The sequence below is a fragment of the Amia ocellicauda genome, chromosome 15 (assembly GCF_036373705.1).
Source record: "Amia ocellicauda isolate fAmiCal2 chromosome 15, fAmiCal2.hap1, whole genome shotgun sequence".
Classification (NCBI taxonomy): domain Eukaryota; kingdom Metazoa; phylum Chordata; class Actinopteri; order Amiiformes; family Amiidae; genus Amia; species Amia ocellicauda.
The window spans coordinates 31,010,345-31,031,395 of record NC_089864.1 but is presented as its reverse complement, the minus strand read 5'-3'; the positions used below and the strand labels follow the sequence as shown (position 1 = coordinate 31,031,395).

Below are 21,051 nucleotides of genomic sequence, written 5' to 3'. Positions count from 1 at the left end.
ATGTCAAAAAGCAGTTTTCTGGATAGTTTCATCACTTCCTGGATAGTGAATCAAAGAGGGGGGATTGGGATTGCAGGAGCACATAATTTATTCTGTGTCATCACCATCATCATTATCACCGTAATAATCATCATAATTAAAATAAGAATAGCATTCTCATTGTTTGTCTTCAAAATGTACAATCAACTAAACTTGGTATGGTATAAAAAGGAAAAGGATATATACAAAAACTACCTAATAAGGTCAAAACACCAAACACATTTAATTTCATAGTATTTTTTGTACACAGTCCATAACTGACATGAATATAGTGGCTCTGGTTTATATTGGCAATTATCTTAATAGTTTGTTCTTTATAGCAAAAAGAAAAAGATACAAAGAATGGCAACAGCTGCAAAATCACTTTCAATCTTGTTTATTGTTTTTAAATGAAATGCTGCTACAACACCAAATACATCTTGAATTATTGTAAATAATAATTTGGCTACTCAAATAAACAAAACATGTAATTACATCATAAGGAAGTGCTAAAATGTGCAATGCAAAAACCACAGTGAGCGGTGAATCATGTGACACCTATATAGGAAAAACACTGCAAAATGTTTTACAGTGAAGCTGAACAGGATTACAGTTTCACATGTATGCTGTAGAAGTAAGAAATATAATTGAGCAATGCTCTAGATTGCATGGCCTAATTGAATATTAAATACATATTGATAATCTATTAACTACTGACTGAAGTTCAACACACTGTTAATGTAATGTCTATGAGTATCTGTACACACAAATTACTCTCTATAACTTATAATAATCTCTTGCTGATGGAATTGGACAGAAAATACACTTTGCAACTACAATTGGTAACTAAATTAAAGACTATTATGCTTGACCTAGGTGTGGCTGTGTGGAGGCAGTATTGAAGTTGTGCCATGTTCCAGGATAGCTCACATTGAGAGAGCCCACAAGCCCTATCTCCCTGATCTCAGAGTCACCTTGAAAGGAAACGCCCTGCGTGTGGCTGAGGTGTGGATGGATGACTACAAAAAAAATGTTTATGTTGCCTGGAATCTTCCAATGAAGGTACTACATTTTTATTATGTAAAAACAGAAGCCAAGAATACAACTTTCAGTTTAACTGGAAATAGCAGTTTTTTTCTTTTAACTTTGAAGGTAAATATGGTGTTGAATGAAAAAACAAAGAAATATAAAATACTTGTCGGCTACAGTGTTATTTTCTAGTCCAGAAATGTGAAACCCTTAATTACTAATTAACATCAAGCGTGTTTAAAAAAAGTTGTCTAACAGCTGTTATTGATTCTGCTTTACATTTGCAGTTACAGTTTATATTATATTTATACATAAGAACATAAGAAAGTTTACAAACGAGAGGAGGCCATTCGACCCATCGTGCTCGTTTGGTGTTCATTAATATCGAAGTGATCTAAGGATCCTATTCAGTCTATTTTTAAATGTTCCCAAACTTTCAGCTTCTACCACATCGCTGGGTAGTTTATTCCAGATTGTGACTACTCTCTGTGTAAAGAAGTGTCTCCTGTTTTCCGTTTTGAATGCCTTGAAGCCCAATTTCCATTTGTGTCCCCGGGTGCGTGTGTCCCTGCTGATCTGGAAAAGCTCCTCTGGTTTGATGTGGTCGATGCCTTTCATGATTTTGAAGACTTGGATCAAGTCCCCACGTAGTCTCCTCTGTTCCAGGGTGAAAAGGTTCAGTTCCCTCAGTCTCTCCAAGTAGAACATTCCCTTCAGACCTGGAATAAGTCTAGTTGCTCTCCTCTGAACTGCCTCTAGAGCAGCGATATCTTTCTTGAAGTGTAGTGCCCAGAACTGTACACAGTATTCCAGATGAGGTCTAACTAGCGCATTGTACAGTCTTAACATTACTTCCCTTGTTTTAAATTCTACACTTTTGACAATATACCCTAGCATTCTGTTTGCCTTTTTTATTGCTTCCCCACATTGCTTGGATGGAGAAAGTGAGGAGTCCACATAGACTCCTAGGTCTTTCTCATGCATTACTAGATCTAGATCTGTACCTCCCATAGTGTAATTATAGTGGACATTTTTGTTACCTGCATGTATTACCTTGCACTTGTCCACATTGAATTTCATTTGCCAGGTGTCAGCCCACAACTGAATATTATCTAAGTCCCTCTGAATAGCCTGTGCTGCCAAGATTGTATCTGCTGTATCTGTCTTTTCTTTTGTAAAAACCTCTGTGAAATACTAATTTAGAACTTTTGCCACATCTTGTTCGTTTGCCCTATATCTGTTTCTCTTCCACCTTTATTGACCGCTTGCTGTTGTAATATTGAAAAAAGCTCTTTGCATTGGTTTTAGCTCTAAGACCAATGTTTCTTTCTATTTCCCTCTTTGCTTTCCTGATCCCTTTCTTAAGATCTCTTTGCAGCTCAACATATTCTATGTATTTTGTTTCGTCACCATCCCTTTTGTATGCGCTATACAACATTTTCTTTCTCTTGATATTTTTTTGCATACCTCTATTAAACCATTTTGGAAAGTGTTTTTTGGTCCTCAATTTGCTAAGTTTTGGTACAAATTGCTCCTGAGCCTCAAGTAGTATATTCTTAAAATATACCCATCCATTTTCAACTGACTCTGTATCCAATGTGCTTCAGTCTTCCTCTTCTCATACCTTCAAGGTTTGCTTTTCTAAACCATTAGACCATTGTTTTAGACTTGGACCTTGTCTTTTGAAAGAATGCCTCAAAGCTAACCATATTGTGATCACAATTTACCATTGGTTCTCTAACTACGGTCCCCCTGACTCTATCTTGGTCATTTGAAAAGATCAAGTCAATACATGCGCTCTCTCTGGTTGGTTCCCTGACAAATTGAGTTAGAAGCAGTCATTTACCATCTCAACCATTTCCATTTCTGCTTCTGTAGTCCCCACTGGGCTTTCCCAGTCTAAGTTTGGGGAATTGAAATCCCCCATTATAACAGCCACATCCTTGCTACATGCAGTCCTGATTACACTGTACAATGCAGCATCTTTCTGAATATCTGAGTTTGGTGGCCTGTAACACACTCCTACTGCTAATCCTCCAGATCTCTTGTTCAAATGTTTCAGCCACAAAGATTCTGTTCCGTTACTGGGATCTAATTTGAGTTCTTCTACCTCAATGTCATTTTTCACATATAATGCTACCCCACCCCCTCTTCGATTTTGCCTGTCTCTCCTAAACTGTGTGTATCCTTCCAACTTGTATTCATCCCCATCATTTTCTGTAAGCCATGTTTCTGTCACTCCTACAACATCATAGTCACACGCCAGCACTGTGGCTTCCAAGTCTAACATCTTGTTCCTTATACTCCTGGCTTTGAGGTACAAACATTTCAGGACTTTCCTACTAGCAGTTTCCCTTGATTTTCTTTCCTTAGTGGAACATCTCCCATTGTCAGAGTTCCCTGCCCCCCTGGTTCCTAGTTTAAATGATTCTCAATTTCACTGCACATACGCTCTCCCAATGCATTAGCCCCCCTTCTGTTTAGATGTAGACCGTCCAGTTTGTACAGGTCCCATCTATCCCAGAAGAAAGACCAATGCTCCATAAACCTAAACCCCTCCTCCCTACACCAAGCTTTCAACCACGTATTAAGCTTTCTAATCTCTGTCTGTCTCCCTGGCCTGGCACGTGGTACCGGAAGTATTTCAGAGAAAACTACCGTGGAGGTTCTGCTCTTTAGTTTTGTTCCTAACTTTTTAAATTTGTCTTGCAGAACCTCTGTCCTACCTTTTCCTATGTCATTGGTTCCAATGGGGAACATGACCAGTGGATTCCCCTCGGCTTTGGCCAGTAGCCCGTCTACTAGTTTAGGGAGATCTGCAACCTGAGCACCAGGCAGGCAAGATACCATGCGGTTCTCCTTGTCACTAGAACACACTGTGTGATCTACACCTCTAAGAATTGAGTCTCCTACTATAACTACCTCCTTCTTCTGGGGGGGAGTGGGCACCATGGTGCTCTGGTGCTCAACTGCCCCCCCATCACCCTCTGAGCTGTAATTGTCCAACTCGGTGTACAGCAGTTGGAACCTGTTGGGCAATTCAAGCTCTTGGGGTGTCTCTAGGGGTTGTGCACGCCCTTTTCTGCGGTTACGACCTACTGTAACCCAGCAGTTCTCTACGCTGTCCTGCTCTAAGGTCTCAACTCTCCTAGGTTTTGGCGTGCACACCATCTCTCTCATGGGCTGATTGACCAATTCTTCTATATCCCTAATACAGCACAGATCGACAAGCTGAGACTCAAGATCACGAACCTTGATCTCTAGGATTTCAACCTGTCGACAACGTTCACAAATGAAGCCCTCTTGGATGAGTTAATCCAGGAAGGCAATCATTCTGCAAGACTGACACTGTAGTGGCCACATGCTTCTAAATGTTACTTGTTTTTTTGTTTTGTTGTTTTTTGTTTTTTGTTTTTTCACATGTCTCTTGGTTCCTAACTGCCTAACTTTTGTCAGCGAGAAACAGCACAGCTCTTTCTCAACAGCTGCTTTAAGTAGCTTTTGTCTACCTACCCCCAATTCACACCTAATTGGCCCCACCTGGCTCCTCCTGCAACAGAATTCCTGCTAGTCCTAGACAAAATCTCCATCCTCCAAAGTGACAGTTTTGGGGAGGATGGCACCGAGAATAGGCCAAATAGTTTGGAATCCTGCTATGAGATGTCTGGAGAAAGGGGCCTGTAGGTAATAAAAAAAACTCTTTGAAGTGGACGAGAGCCGAAATCCCGACATAGAGCTACGAACCCGGGCCAACCGGCATTTCCAAAAGATGGCATGGATTGACATCAGTCATAAATCAAACCCCCCTCCAATAGGACACTGGGGGCTGAAACCGAAATCCAATCTCAAAAACTCAAGAACCAATCACCTATTGATCTGACAGACTATAAAGAACAGCGCACAGCCTCTTTCTCTCTCTCTCTCTCTCACCTGAACCAGAAACTCGCTGCCACAGCTCAACCTGTAGCTCTGTTGCCAGAACCGGAACCAGAAACCAACCAAGTCTTTGCCGGCAACAGAAGAGTTAAACAGGGAGAAGGAGATTGAGCCGTACGAAGAATTCTTTTAAAGGATTTTATTAAATAAAGAACTTTACAGACTGCGCATGCCCGCCTGTGCCCACCTGATCAGTGGAGTTTTACAGCTGGACAATTGATTAAGTCGACTGAATACGAAAGTGTCAGTCATTTAAATAGCTATTTGAGTCTTAAGAAACTTGACCCTTGGAACGAACAGGGCCCTGCTTTCCTCAAAGACTTTGTCTTCAAGTAACTACAGTGGAACCCTGCTTACAAAGAAGATTTTGTGCACAACCTTGGAGCCTTCAAACCAGTGGAAAATCTGTTTGGAAAAGACTCTACATTCGCGAAACCCCAACTTCCAGGTGCATCGACTGAGTGGAAGTTCTTGGACAAAGCCGAACCGGACTGCTTTTGTTCCAACCACACGGACCTCGTGCCGTGTGCTGTTATCTGAGCCCGAAGCCAGAGAGGCCTCTGCGACGAACTTCAGATAAGTTTAACAGTTTGGAGTTCATGATTCATGACATTTGAGAAATCAATTAGAAATGTTAATCTGTGATTCATAACTCTAGAATGTGTAATATCATTTAGTTTTCTTAAATATAAATGTGTGTTGCATTAAACAGTTTTGTTGATAATTTTAGAAATAAAATCTGTCAACGCCGAGAAATATCTTCTCATTCCTGTTTAACTATTTAGTCTGAAATTGACACAAGTTAATAGACGTTAGATTATTGGTGGCCCTGCCTATCCTTAATCATTGAATAATAATCAGTTAAGGGAAATTGTGGTAACAAGTAATGATAGGATCTTTCTCGGCACCTAAACGTAAATGAGACTGATATATATATAACGAAAAGTTACCCGACATAAATACTAACCTGCGTAGTTATTTAATGTCTGACTAACAATACTAATGGGAGACTCACCTTCGTCTTACTAACCGGTATTGTAGTCAATGTGTTTATAACTTTTTTTGTTTAACGATTTGTGTGTTATCATATGCGATCCCATGGTCTTTGATTTGGTCACGGAAGTGATTTGTCTTTGATTTGTTGATCTAGAGTTGAATTTTAATTAGTTTTTCCCTTTTGTATAATTAGTGTAGTGCTACATTTAGTCTTTGTTTTTGAATAAATTTGACAATTTATATCTTTGGAATTGGTGTCTGCGTCCAATTATTACAGAAATTGAGTTCTACAAGATTCCAGGATTCGTGATAAGGTGATACTATAAATTCACTTCTTTAATTGAAATGTATAAGTGTACCTTACGCTACATTGGTATGGCTCAAATGTTGCCCAGATTAGAATTCGTCAAGTATGTATGTTGCTTGCATTCATTTACCTCGTTTTATGATGGTTTCATCCTTTGTCCAAGAGGTCCGAAATTTAGGGAGAAGGATGGCAGCTACGATGATCTCAGGATCTTCAAATCGTGTTTGGATTCCTTGTTGTAGGGCATCCACAAGGTGGCCACAGTACATGAGAGAATGGTGGATTCGCTGAAGTTTCAAGCTTAACTGATGGACACTAGGCAGCAGCCACCACAGCTGTGTATTAGTTTCCGCTTGCAAGATGTCGAGTACTTTTGCAACTGGACGCATTGTGTTGGCCCGCTCTGTCAAGAACAGAATTTCTGCTGGATTAAACCTACAGGAGAAATCGGCATAATCAAAGAGTATACAACAACAACCACCTAAATTTGTTTACATCAATAGAGGGGAAAAACACTTACTTTGGAACCTCGAGAGGTGCATATATTCCTAAGTGCACCTTCTCCTGCCTCTTTGTAAATTTGAAGAATTCTGTCAACAGCCATGAAAGTTGAATTCCACCGCGTTTGATTTGGCCTTAAAAGCTGAAACCTGCTTTCTGCTTCAACAGCTTCAGCTGCTAGAGCCGATCGGCTGCTTTTATTCCATAAAGCTTGACACTTGCCAAAGACAGATCTGTAGAGTTTCTTGTAGTGTTCATTTGAGAGAGCTTTTTGGGCATCAACACTTGAGACTAGGTTTAGTATGTGGCAGGCACACTTTTGATGTTTTGGTAGCTGGAATTCGAAGCCATCGTCATGGTCCAGGACTCGAGAGGCGTCTTGGAATTCCACACCATCACTTCCCTCACCACAACCTTCAGAATCAGTGTCATCACTTTCACACCTTCTTGCCTCAGTCTCAATATCATTGTTTTCCACACCAAAAACTCTGAAAGCCTTCAGGAAGTTGGAACCACTGTCTGTGGTTGTGCAAACAACCTTGTCACGTATTTCATACTCTGAGTGGATATCATTCATAGCGCTGGCCAGTACCTCAAAAGTATGAGAGCCCTTTAATCTTTTGCAGGCAAGTGCAGCAGAATGTCTTTCAAGACTTTCAGGGTTGATCCAGTGAGCAGTTACACCAATGAATGACTTTCTATGTGCAGTCCAACAATCCACTGTGGTTGCAATCCATTCAACTTCACTCATGGCAATAGTCACTTTCTGTTTCATGATCAGAGCAGCTTCAGCTATCTTGGAGCGTAAAGTAGGCCTTGTAATAACAGAACTGCCAGGCTGCAGTGTACTAATCAGCTCTTTCAATGATGGCAGATCAACAGTGCTGAAAGGATGAAGTCCTTGAATGATGTACCTTAATATAGCTTTGTTCACAGTGACTGGAGACACATGTTTGACTGGAAAAACGGAGTCAACTTTCAGTTGCTTGCTGCTGGAAGCATGGGTGGAGGTCCCAATCTTTCTCTTCTGTGCTGTCAATTTAGAGTAGTTTTTGAGGTAATTTGGGTGCATTCTCTATAAAAACAACAAATAAATATTTAAAAAGAAGTCTTTTTATATTGTATGCAATATAAATGTAACAATTACACTTATGCACTCTCTGATTACAGCATTAATAAAACTGCCATTTGCAGCCAATTGCACACTTTATAATGTTAAATACTTGTTGATTTTAGAAATACAGTAGCATTTAGTGACTATCAAACATGAATTTTTGGATTGTAAACACAGGACTGTAAAGCTGACGTGACAGGATGAATTTATTTCATTACATTAGTTTTAACAATACAACATGATTTTTAGTAATCAACAAATTGTTTTCATTCTCAGATATATATGTAGTTTGTATAACATGTTCAGTAAATGTTTCCTATGAATTTGTGTGACATTTGACTGACCTTTTTTGTTGTTTGTTTGTTTTTTGTCTGTGAAGGAGCCCCTCCATTATGGGTATTCTTATTGTGGACAAAATGTTTTTTGAAGAAATTGGTGGTTTAGACGGTGGAATGAAAATCTACGGAGGAGAAAATGTAGAGTTCGGAATTCGTGTAAGTACCTGGACATTTTTGAAGACAACCGTTAAAAAAAAAAAAAAAAGTTTATTTTGTCCTTGTATGTTTGTTGCATTTTATAAGTAAAGTATCTATGATTGTCTGTTCAAGTTTGGTATATTAACAGTTAAAAGTATATCCCTCACCACACAATAGCAGATGTCAAAAAGCAGTTTTCTGGATAGTTTCATCACTTCCTGGATAGTGAATCAAAGAGGGGGGATTGGGATTGCAGGAGCACATAATTTATTCTGTGTCATCACCATCATCATTATCACCGTAATAATCATCATAATTAAAATAAGAATAGCATTCTCATTGTTTGTCTTCAAAATGTACAATCAACTAAACTTGGTATGGTATAAAAAGGAAAAGGATATATACAAAAACTACCTAATAAGGTCAAAACACCAAACACATTTAATTTCATAGTATTTTTTGTACACAGTCCATAACTGACATGAATATAGTGGCTCTGGTTTATATTGGCAATTATCTTAATAGTTTGTTCTTTATAGCAAAAAGAAAAAGATACAAAGAATGGCAACAGCTGCAAAATCACTTTCAATCTTGTTTATTGTTTTTAAATGAAATGCTGCTACAACACCAAATACATCTTGAATTATTGTAAATAATAATTTGGCTACTCAAATAAACAAAACATGTAATTACATCATAAGGAAGTGCTAAAATGTGCAATGCAAAAACCACAGTGAGCGGTGAATCATGTGACACCTATATAGGAAAAACACTGCAAAATGTTTTACAGTGAAGCTGAACAGGATTACAGTTTCACATGTATGCTGTAGAAGTAAGAAATATAATTGAGCAATGCTCTAGATTGCATGGCCTAATTGAATATTAAATACATATTGATAATCTATTAACTACTGACTGAAGTTCAACACACTGTTAATGTAATGTCTATGAGTATCTGTACACACAAATTACTCTCTATAACTTATAATAATCTCTTGCTGATGGAATTGGACAGAAAATACACTTTGCAACTACAATTGGTAACTAAATTAAAGACTATTATGCTTGACCTAGGTGTGGCTGTGTGGAGGCAGTATTGAAGTTGTGCCATGTTCCAGGATAGCTCACATTGAGAGAGCCCACAAGCCCTATCTCCCTGATCTCAGAGTCACCTTGAAAGGAAACGCCCTGCGTGTGGCTGAGGTGTGGATGGATGACTACAAAAAAAATGTTTATGTTGCCTGGAATCTTCCAATGAAGGTACTACATTTTTATTATGTAAAAACAGAAGCCAAGAACACAACTTTCAGTTTAACTGGAAATAGCAGTTTTTTTCTTTTAACTTTGAAGGTAAATATGGTGTTGAATGAAAAAACAAAGAAATATAAAATACTTGTCGGCTACAGTGTTATTTTCTAGTCCAGAAATGTGAAACCCTTAATTACTAATTAACATCAAGCGTGTTTAAAAAAAGTTGTCTAACAGCTGTTATTGATTCTGCTTTACATTTGCAGTTACAGTTTATATTATATTTATACATAAGAACATAAGAAAGTTTACAAACGAGAGGAGGCCATTCGACCCATCGTGCTCGTTTGGTGTTCATTAATATCGAAGTGATCTAAGGATCCTATTCAGTCTATTTTTAAATGTTCCCAAACTTTCAGCTTCTACCACATCGCTGGGTAGTTTATTCCAGATTGTGACTACTCTCTGTGTAAAGAAGTGTCTCCTGTTTTCCGTTTTGAATGCCTTGAAGCCCAATTTCCATTTGTGTCCCCGGGTGCGTGTGTCCCTGCTGATCTGGAAAAGCTCCTCTGGTTTGATGTGGTCGATGCCTTTCATGATTTTGAAGACTTGGATCAAGTCCCCACGTAGTCTCCTCTGTTCCAGGGTGAAAAGGTTCAGTTCCCTCAGTCTCTCCAAGTAGAACATTCCCTTCAGACCTGGAATAAGTCTAGTTGCTCTCCTCTGAACTGCCTCTAGAGCAGCGATATCTTTCTTGAAGTGTAGTGCCCAGAACTGTACACAGTATTCCAGATGAGGTCTAACTAGCGCATTGTACAGTCTTAACATTACTTCCCTTGTTTTAAATTCTACACTTTTGACAATATACCCTAGCATTCTGTTTGCCGTTTTTATTGCTTCCCCACATTGCTTGGATGGAGAAAGTGAGGAGTCCACATAGACTCCTAGGTCTTTCTCATGCATTACTAGATCTAGATCTGTACCTCCCATAGTGTAATTATAGTGGACATTTTTGTTACCTGCATGTATTACCTTGCACTTGTCCACATTGAATTTCATTTGCCAGGTGTCAGCCCACAACTGAATATTATCTAAGTCCCTCTGAATAGCCTGTGCTGCCAAGATTGTATCTGCTGTATCTGTCTTTTCTTTTGTAAAAACCTCTGTGAAATACTAATTTAGAACTTTTGCCACATCTTGTTCGTTTGCCCTATATCTGTTTCTCTTCCACCTTTATTGACCGCTTGCTGTTGTAATATTGAAAAAAGCTCTTTGCATTGGTTTTAGCTCTAAGACCAATGTTTCTTTCTATTTCCCTCTTTGCTTTCCTGATCCCTTTCTTAAGATCTCTTTGCAGCTCAACATATTCTATGTATTTTGTTTCGTCACCATCCCTTTTGTATGCGCTATACAACATTTTCTTTCTCTTGATATTTTTTTGCATACCTCTATTAAACCATTTTGGAAAGTGTTTTTTGGTCCTCAATTTGCTAAGTTTTGGTACAAATTGCTCCTGAGCCTCAAGTAGTATATTCTTAAAATATACCCATCCATTTTCAACTGACTCTGTATCCAATGTGCTTCAGTCTTCCTCTTCTCATACCTTCAAGGTTTGCTTTTCTAAACCATTAGACCATTGTTTTAGACTTGGACCTTGTCTTTTGAAAGAATGCCTCAAAGCTAACCATATTGTGATCACAATTTACCATTGGTTCTCTAACTACGGTCCCCCTGACTCTATCTTGGTCATTTGAAAAGATCAAGTCAATACATGCGCTCTCTCTGGTTGGTTCCCTGACAAATTGAGTTAGAAGCAGTCATTTACCATCTCAACCATTTCCATTTCTGCTTCTGTAGTCCCCACTGGGCTTTCCCAGTCTAAGTTTGGGGAATTGAAATCCCCCATTATAACAGCCACATCCTTGCTACATGCAGTCCTGATTACACTGTACAATGCAGCATCTTTCTGAATATCTGAGTTTGGTGGCCTGTAACACACTCCTACTGCTAATCCTCCAGATCTCTTGTTCAAATGTTTCAGCCACAAAGATTCTGTTCCGTTACTGGGATCTAATTTGAGTTCTTCTACCTCAATGTCATTTTTCACATATAATGCTACCCCACCCCCTCTTCGATTTTGCCTGTCTCTCCTAAACTGTGTGTATCCTTCCAACTTGTATTCATCAACATCATTTTCTGTAAGCCATGTTTCTGTCACTCCTACAACATCATAGTCACACGCCAGCACTGTGGCTTCCAAGTCTAACATCTTGTTCCTTATACTCCTGGCTTTGAGGTACAAACATTTCAGGACTTTCCTACTAGCAGTTTCCCTTGATTTTCTTTCCTTAGTGGAACATCTCCCATTGTCAGAGTTCCCTGCCCCCCTGGTTCCTAGTTTAAATGATTCTCAATTTCACTGCACATACGCTCTCCCAATGCATTAGCCCCCCTTCTGTTTAGATGTAGACCGTCCAGTTTGTACAGGTCCCATCTATCCCAGAAGAAAGACCAATGCTCCATAAACCTAAACCCCTCCTCCCTACACCAAGCTTTCAACCACGTATTAAGCTTTCTAATCTCTGTCTGTCTCCCTGGCCTGGCACGTGGTACCGGAAGTATTTCAGAGAAAACTACCGTGGAGGTTCTGCTCTTTAGTTTTGTTCCTAACTTTTTAAATTTGTCTTGCAGAACCTCTGTCCTACCTTTTCCTATGTCATTGGTTCCAATGGGGAACATGACCAGTGGATTCCCCTCGGCTTTGGCCAGTAGCCCGTCTACTAGTTTAGGGAGATCTGCAACCTGAGCACCAGGCAGGCAAGATACCATGCGGTTCTCCTTGTCACTAGAACACACTGTGTGATCTACACCTCTAAGAATTGAGTCTCCTACTATAACTACCTCCTTCTTCTGGGGGGGAGTGGGCACCATGGTGCTCTGGTGCTCAACTGCCCCCCCATCACCCTCTGAGCTGTAATTGTCCAACTCGGTGTACAGCAGTTGGAACCTGTTGGGCAATTCAAGCTCTTGGGGTGTCTCTAGGGGTTGTGCACGCCCTTTTCTGCGGTTACGACCTACTGTAACCCAGCAGTTCTCTACGCTGTCCTGCTCTAAGGTCTCAACTCTCCTAGGTTTTGGCGTGCACACCATCTCTCTCATGGGCTGATTGACCAATTCTTCTATATCCCTAATACAGCACAGATCGACAAGCTGAGACTCAAGATCACGAACCTTGATCTCTAGGATTTCAACCTGTCGACAACGTTCACAAATGAAGCCCTCTTGGATGAGTTAATCCAGGAAGGCAATCATTCTGCAAGACTGACACTGTAGTGGCCACATGCTTCTAAATGTTACTTGTTTTTTTGTTTTGTTGTTTTTTGTTTTTTGTTTTTTCACATGTCTCTTGGTTCCTAACTGCCTAACTTTTGTCAGCGAGAAACAGCACAGCTCTTTCTCAACAGCTGCTTTAAGTAGCTTTTGTCTACCTACCCCCAATTCACACCTAATTGGCCCCACCTGGCTCCTCCTGCAACAGAATTCCTGCTAGTCCTAGACAAAATCTCCATCCTCCAAAGTGACAGTTTTGGGGAGGATGGCACCGAGAATAGGCCAAATAGTTTGGAATCCTGCTATGAGATGTCTGGAGAAAGGGGCCTGTAGGTAATAAAAAAAACTCTTTGAAGTGGACGAGAGCCGAAATCCCGACATAGAGCTACGAACCCGGGCCAACCGGCATTTCCAAAAGATGGCATGGATTGACATCAGTCATAAATCAAACCCCCCTCCAATAGGACACTGGGGGCTGAAACCGAAATCCAATCTCAAAAACTCAAGAACCAATCACCTATTGATCTGACAGACTATAAAGAACAGCGCACAGCCTCTTTCTCTCTCTCTCTCTCTCACCTGAACCAGAAACTCGCTGCCACAGCTCAACCTGTAGCTCTGTTGCCAGAACCGGAACCAGAAACCAACCAAGTCTTTGCCGGCAACAGAAGAGTTAAACAGGGAGAAGGAGATTGAGCCGTACGAAGAATTCTTTTAAAGGATTTTATTAAATAAAGAACTTTACAGACTGCGCATGCCCGCCTGTGCCCACCTGATCAGTGGAGTTTTACAGCTGGACAATTGATTAAGTCGACTGAATACGAAAGTGTCAGTCATTTAAATAGCTATTTGAGTCTTAAGAAACTTGACCCTTGGAACGAACAGGGCCCTGCTTTCCTCAAAGACTTTGTCTTCAAGTAACTACAGTGGAACCCTGCTTACAAAGAAGATTTTGTGCACAACCTTGGAGCCTTCAAACCAGTGGAAAATCTGTTTGGAAAAGACTCTACATTCGCGAAACCCCAACTTCCAGGTGCATCGACTGAGTGGAAGTTCTTGGACAAAGCCGAACCGGACTGCTTTTGTTCCAACCACACGGACCTCGTGCCGTGTGCTGTTATCTGAGCCCGAAGCCAGAGAGGCCTCTGCGACGAACTTCAGATAAGTTTAACAGTTTGGAGTTCATGATTCATGACATTTGAGAAATCAATTAGAAATGTTAATCTGTGATTCATAACTCTAGAATGTGTAATATCATTTAGTTTTCTTAAATATAAATGTGTGTTGCATTAAACAGTTTTGTTGATAATTTTAGAAATAAAATCTGTCAACGCCGAGAAATATCTTCTCATTCCTGTTTAACTATTTAGTCTGAAATTGACACAAGTTAATAGACGTTAGATTATTGGTGGCCCTGCCTATCCTTAATCATTGAATAATAATCAGTTAAGGGAAATTGTGGTAACAAGTAATGATAGGATCTTTCTCGGCACCTAAACGTAAATGAGACTGATATATATATAACGAAAAGTTACCCGACATAAATACTAACCTGCGTAGTTATTTAATGTCTGACTAACAATACTAATGGGAGACTCACCTTCGTCTTACTAACCGGTATTGTAGTCAATGTGTTTATAACTTTTTTTGTTTAACGATTTGTGTGTTATCATATGCGATCCCATGGTCTTTGATTTGGTCACGGAAGTGATTTGTCTTTGATTTGTTGATCTAGAGTTGAATTTTAATTAGTTTTTCCCTTTTGTATAATTAGTGTAGTGCTACATTTAGTCTTTGTTTTTGAATAAATTTGACAATTTATATCTTTGGAATTGGTGTCTGCGTCCAATTATTACAGAAATTGAGTTCTACAAGATTCCAGGATTCGTGATAAGGTGATACTATAAATTCACTTCTTTAATTGAAATGTATAAGTGTACCTTACGCTACATTGGTATGGCTCAAATGTTGCCCAGATTAGAATTCGTCAAGTATGTATGTTGCTTGCATTCATTTACCTCGTTTTATGATGGTTTCATCCTTTGTCCAAGAGGTCCGAAATTTAGGGAGAAGGATGGCAGCTACGATGATCTCAGGATCTTCAAATCGTGTTTGGATTCCTTGTTGTAGGGCATCCACAAGGTGGCCACAGTACATGAGAGAATGGTGGATTCGCTGAAGTTTCAAGCTTAACTGATGGACACTAGGCAGCAGCCACCACAGCTGTGTATTAGTTTCCGCTTGCAAGATGTCGAGTACTTTTGCAACTGGACGCATTGTGTTGGCCCGCTCTGTCAAGAACAGAATTTCTGCTGGATTAAACCTACAGGAGAAATCGGCATAATCAAAGAGTATACAACAACAACCACCTAAATTTGTTTACATCAATAGAGGGGAAAAACACTTACTTTGGAACCTCGAGAGGTGCATATATTCCTAAGTGCACCTTCTCCTGCCTCTTTGTAAATTTGAAGAATTCTGTCAACAGCCATGAAAGTTGAATTCCACCGCGTTTGATTTGGCCTTAAAAGCTGAAACCTGCTTTCTGCTTCAACAGCTTCAGCTGCTAGAGCCGATCGGCTGCTTTTATTCCATAAAGCTTGACACTTGCCAAAGACAGATCTGTAGAGTTTCTTGTAGTGTTCATTTGAGAGAGCTTTTTGGGCATCAACACTTGAGACTAGGTTTAGTATGTGGCAGGCACACTTTTGATGTTTTGGTAGCTGGAATTCGAAGCCATCGTCATGGTCCAGGACTCGAGAGGCGTCTTGGAATTCCACACCATCACTTCCCTCACCACAGCCTTCAGAATCAGTGTCATCACTTTCACACCTTCTTGCCTCAGTCTCAATATCATTGTTTTCCACACCAAAAACTCTGAAAGCCTTCAGGAAGTTGGAACCACTGTCTGTGGTTGTGCAAACAACCTTGTCACGTATTTCATACTCTGAGTGGATATCATTCATAGCGCTGGCCAGTACCTCAAAAGTATGAGAGCCCTTTAATCTTTTGCAGGCAAGTGCAGCAGAATGTCTTTCAAGACTTTCAGGGTTGATCCAGTGAGCAGTTACACCAATGAATGACTTTCTATGTGCAGTCCAACAATCCACTGTGGTTGCAATCCATTCAACTTCACTCATGGCAATAGTCACTTTCTGTTTCATGATCAGAGCAGCTTCAGCTATCTTGGAGCGTAAAGTAGGCCTTGTAATAACAGAACTGCCAGGCTGCAGTGTACTAATCAGCTCTTTCAATGATGGCAGATCAACAGTGCTGAAAGGATGAAGTCCTTGAATGATGTACCTTAATATAGCTTTGTTCACAGTGACTGGAGACACATGTTTGACTGGAAAAACGGAGTCAACTTTCAGTTGCTTGCTGCTGGAAGCATGGGTGGAGGTCCCAATCTTTCTCTTCTGTGCTGTCAATTTAGAGTAGTTTTTGAGGTAATTTGGGTGCATTCTCTATAAAAACAACAAATAAATATTTAAAAAGAAGTCTTTTTATATTGTATGCAATATAAATGTAACAATTACACTTATGCACTCTCTGATTACAGCATTAATAAAACTGCCATTTGCAGCCAATTGCACACTTTATAATGTTAAATACTTGTTGATTTTAGAAATACAGTAGCATTTAGTGACTATCAAACATGAATTTTTGGATTGTAAACACAGGACTGTAAAGCTGACGTGACAGGATGAATTTATTTCATTACATTAGTTTTAACAATACAACATGATTTTTAGTAATCAACAAATTGTTTTCATTCTCAGATATATATGTAGTTTGTATAACATGTTCAGTAAATGTTTCCTATGAATTTGTGTGACATTTGACTGACCTTTTTTGTTGTTTGTTTGTTTTTTGTCTGTGAAGGAGCCCCTCCATTATGGGTATTCTTATTGTGGACAAAATGTTTTTTGAAGAAATTGGTGGTTTAGACGGTGGAATGAAAATCTACGGAGGAGAAAATGTAGAGTTCGGAATTCGTGTAAGTACCTGGACATTTTTGAAGACAACCGTTAAAAAAAAAAAAAAAAGTTTATTTTGTCCTTGTATGTTTGTTGCATTTTATAAGTAAAGTATCTATGATTGTCTGTTCAAGTTTGGTATATTAACAGTTAAAAGTATATCCCTCACCACACAATAGCAGATGTCAAAAAGCAGTTTTCTGGATAGTTTCATCACTTCCTGGATAGTGAATCAAAGAGGGGGGATTGGGATTGCAGGAGCACATAATTTATTCTGTGTCATCACCATCATCATTATCACCGTAATAATCATCATAATTAAAATAAGAATAGCATTCTCATTGTTTGTCTTCAAAATGTACAATCAACTAAACTTGGTATGGTATAAAAAGGAAAAGGATATATACAAAAACTACCTAATAAGGTCAAAACACCAAACACATTTAATTTCATAGTATTTTTTGTACACAGTCCATAACTGACATGAATATAGTGGCTCTGGTTTATATTGGCAATTATCTTAATAGTTTGTTCTTTATAGCAAAAAGAAAAAGATACAAAGAATGGCAACAGCTGCAAAATCACTTTCAATCTTGTTTATTGTTTTTAAATGAAATGCTGCTACAACACCAAATACATCTTGAATTATTGTAAATAATAATTTGGCTACTCAAATAAACAAAACATGTAATTACATCATAAGGAAGTGCTAAAATGTGCAATGCAAAAACCACAGTGAGCGGTGAATCATGTGACACCTATATAGGAAAAACACTGCAAAATGTTTTACAGTGAAGCTGAACAGGATTACAGTTTCACATGTATGCTGTAGAAGTAAGAAATATAATTGAGCAATGCTCTAGATTGCATGGCCTAATTGAATATTAAATACATATTGATAATCTATTAACTACTGACTGAAGTTCAACACACTGTTAATGTAATGTCTATGAGTATCTGTACACACAAATTACTCTCTATAACTTATAATAATCTCTTGCTGATGGAATTGGACAGAAAATACACTTTGCAACTACAATTGGTAACTAAATTAAAGACTATTATGCTTGACCTAGGTGTGGCTGTGTGGAGGCAGTATTGAAGTTGTGCCATGTTCCAGGATAGCTCACATTGAGAGAGCCCACAAGCCCTATCTCCCTGATCTCAGAGTCACCTTGAAAGGAAACGCCCTGCGTGTGGCTGAGGTGTGGATGGATGACTACAAAAAAAATGTTTATGTTGCCTGGAATCTTCCAATGAAGGTACTACATTTTTATTATGTAAAAACAGAAGCCAAGAATACAACTTTCAGTTTAACTGGAAATAGCAGTTTTTTTCTTTTAACTTTGAAGGTAAATATGGTGTTGAATGAAAAAACAAAGAAATATAAAATACTTGTCGGCTACAGTGTTATTTTCTAGTCCAGAAATGTGAAACCCTTAATTACTAATTAACATCAAGCGTGTTTAAAAAAAGTTGTCTAACAGCTGTTATTGATTCTGCTTTACATTTGCAGTTACAGTTTATATTATATTTATACATAAGAACATAAGAAAGTTTACAAACGAGAGGAGGCCATTCGACCCATCGTGCTCGTTTGGTGTTCATTAATATCGAAGTGATCTAAGGATCCTATTCAGTCTATTTTTAAATGTTCCCAAACTTTCAGCTTCTACCACATCGCTGGGTAGTTTATTCCAGATTGTGACTACTCTCTGTGTAAAGAAGTGTCTCCTGTTTTCCGTTTTGAATGCCTTGAAGCCCAATTTCCATTTGTGTCCCCGGGTGCGTGTGTCCCTGCTGATCTGGAAAAGCTCCTCTGGTTTGATGTGGTCGATGCCTTTCATGATTTTGAAGACTTGGATCAAGTCCCCACGTAGTCTCCTCTGTTCCAGGGTGAAAAGGTTCAGTTCCCTCAGTCTCTCCAAGTAGAACATTCCCTTCAGACCTGGAATAAGTCTAGTTGCTCTCCTCTGAACTGCCTCTAGAGCAGCGATATCTTTCTTGAAGTGTAGTGCCCAGAACTGTACACAGTATTCCAGATGAGGTCTAACTAGCGCATTGTACAGTCTTAACATTACTTCCCTTGTTTTAAATTCTACACTTTTGACAATATACCCTAGCATTCTGTTTGCCTTTTTTATTGCTTCCCCACATTGCTTGGATGGAGAAAGTGAGGAGTCCACATAGACTCCTAGGTCTTTCTCATGCATTACTAGATCTAGATCTGTACCTCCCATAGTGTAATTATAGTGGACATTTTTGTTACCTGCATGTATTACCTTGCACTTGTCCACATTGAATTTCATTTGCCAGGTGTCAGCCCACAACTGAATATTATCTAAGTCCCTCTGAATAGCCTGTGCTGCCAAGATTGTATCTGCTGTATCTGTCTTTTCTTTTGTAAAAACCTCTGTGAAATACTAATTTAGAACTTTTGCCACATCTTGTTCGTTTGCCCTATATCTGTTTCTCTTCCACCTTTATTGACCGCTTGCTGTTGTAATATTGAAAAAAGCTCTTTGCATTGGTTTTAGCTCTAAGACCAATGTTTCTTTCTATTTCCCTCTTTGCTTTCCTGATCCCTTTCTTAAGATCTCTTTGCAGCTCAACATATTCTATGTATTTTGTTTCGTCACCATCCCTTTTGTATGCGCTATACAACATTTTCTTTCTCTTGATATTTTTTTGCATACCTCTATTAAACCATTTTGGAAAGTGTTTTTTGGTCCTCAATTTGCTAAGTTTTGGTACAAATTGCTCCTGAGCCTCAAGTAGTATATTCTTAAAATATACCCATCCATTTTCAACTGACTCTGTATCCAATGTGCTTCAGTCTTCCTCTTCTCATACCTTCAAGGTTTGCTTTTCTAAACCATTAGACCATTGTTTTAGACTTGGACCTTGTCTTTTGAAAGAATGCCTCAAAGCTAACCATATTGTGATCACAATTTACCATTGGTTCTCTAACTACGGTCCCCCTGACTCTATCTTGGTCATTTGAAAAGATCAAGTCAATACATGCGCTCTCTCTGGTTGGTTCCCTGACAAATTGAGTTAGAAGCAGTCATTTACCATCTCAACCATTTCCATTTCTGCTTCTGTAGTCCCCACTGGGCTTTCCCAGTCTAAGTTTGGGGAATTGAAATCCCCCATTATAACAGCCACATCCTTGCTACATGCAGTCCTGATTACACTGTACAATGCAGCATCTTTCTGAATATCTGAGTTTGGTGGCCTGTAACACACTCCTACTGCTAATCCTCCAGATCTCTTGTTCAAATGTTTCAGCCACAAAGATTCTGTTCCGTTACTGGGATCTAATTTGAGTTCTTCTACCTCAATGTCATTTTTCACATATAATGCTACCCCACCCCCTCTTCGATTTTGCCTGTCTCTCCTAAACTGTGTGTATCCTTCCAACTTGTATTCATCCCCATCATTTTCTGTAAGCCATGTTTCTGTCACTCCTACAACATCATAGTCACACGCCAGCACTGTGGCTTCCAAGTCTAACATCTTGTTCCTTATACTCCTGGCTTTGAGGTACAAACATTTCAGGACTTTCCTACTAGCAGTTTCCCTTGATTTTCTTTCCTTAGTGGAACATCTCCCATTGTCAGAGTTCCCTGCCCCCCTGGTTCCTAGTTTAAATGATTCTCAATTTCACTGCACATACGCTCTCCCAATGCATTAGCCCCCCTTCTGTTTAGATGTAGACCGTCCAGTTTGTACAGGTCCCATCTATCCCAGAAGAAAGACCAATGCTCCATAAACCTAAACCCCTCCTCCCTACACCAAGCTTTCAACCACGTATTAAGCTTTCTAATCTCTGCCTGTCTCCCTGGCCTGGCACGTGGTACCGGAAGTATTTCAGAGAAAACTACCGTGGAGGTTCTGCTCTTTAGTTTTGTTCCTAACTTTTTAAATTTGTCTTGCAGAACCTCTGTCCTACCTTTTCCTATGTCATTGGTTCCAATGGGGAACATGACCAGTGGATTCCCCTCGGCTTTGGCCAGTAGCCCGTCTACTAGTTTAGGGAGATCTGCAACCTGAGCACCAGGCAGGCAAGATACCATGCGGTTCTCCTTGTCACTAGAACACACTGTGTGATCTACA

General features: G+C 39.4%; 1 protein-coding gene across 3 annotated transcripts in view; it reads left to right on the top strand.

The window, feature by feature from the left end:
• LOC136772031 (probable polypeptide N-acetylgalactosaminyltransferase 8) overlaps positions 1–21,051 on the top strand; it is an 81,236-nt gene that overhangs the window by 43,127 nt on the left and 17,058 nt on the right. For all 3 annotated transcript variants that reach the window (XM_066724700.1, XM_066724702.1, XM_066724701.1), the window contains 5 exons: positions 895–7,844; positions 8,281–8,395; positions 9,452–16,401; positions 16,838–16,952; positions 18,009–18,194. In XM_066724700.1, the coding sequence (XP_066580797.1) occupies positions 16,851–16,952; positions 18,009–18,194 (288 nt within the window). In that variant the 5' untranslated portion in view covers positions 895–7,844; positions 8,281–8,395; positions 9,452–16,401; positions 16,838–16,850. The remainder of the gene's footprint in view (positions 1–894; positions 7,845–8,280; positions 8,396–9,451; positions 16,402–16,837; positions 16,953–18,008; positions 18,195–21,051) is intronic.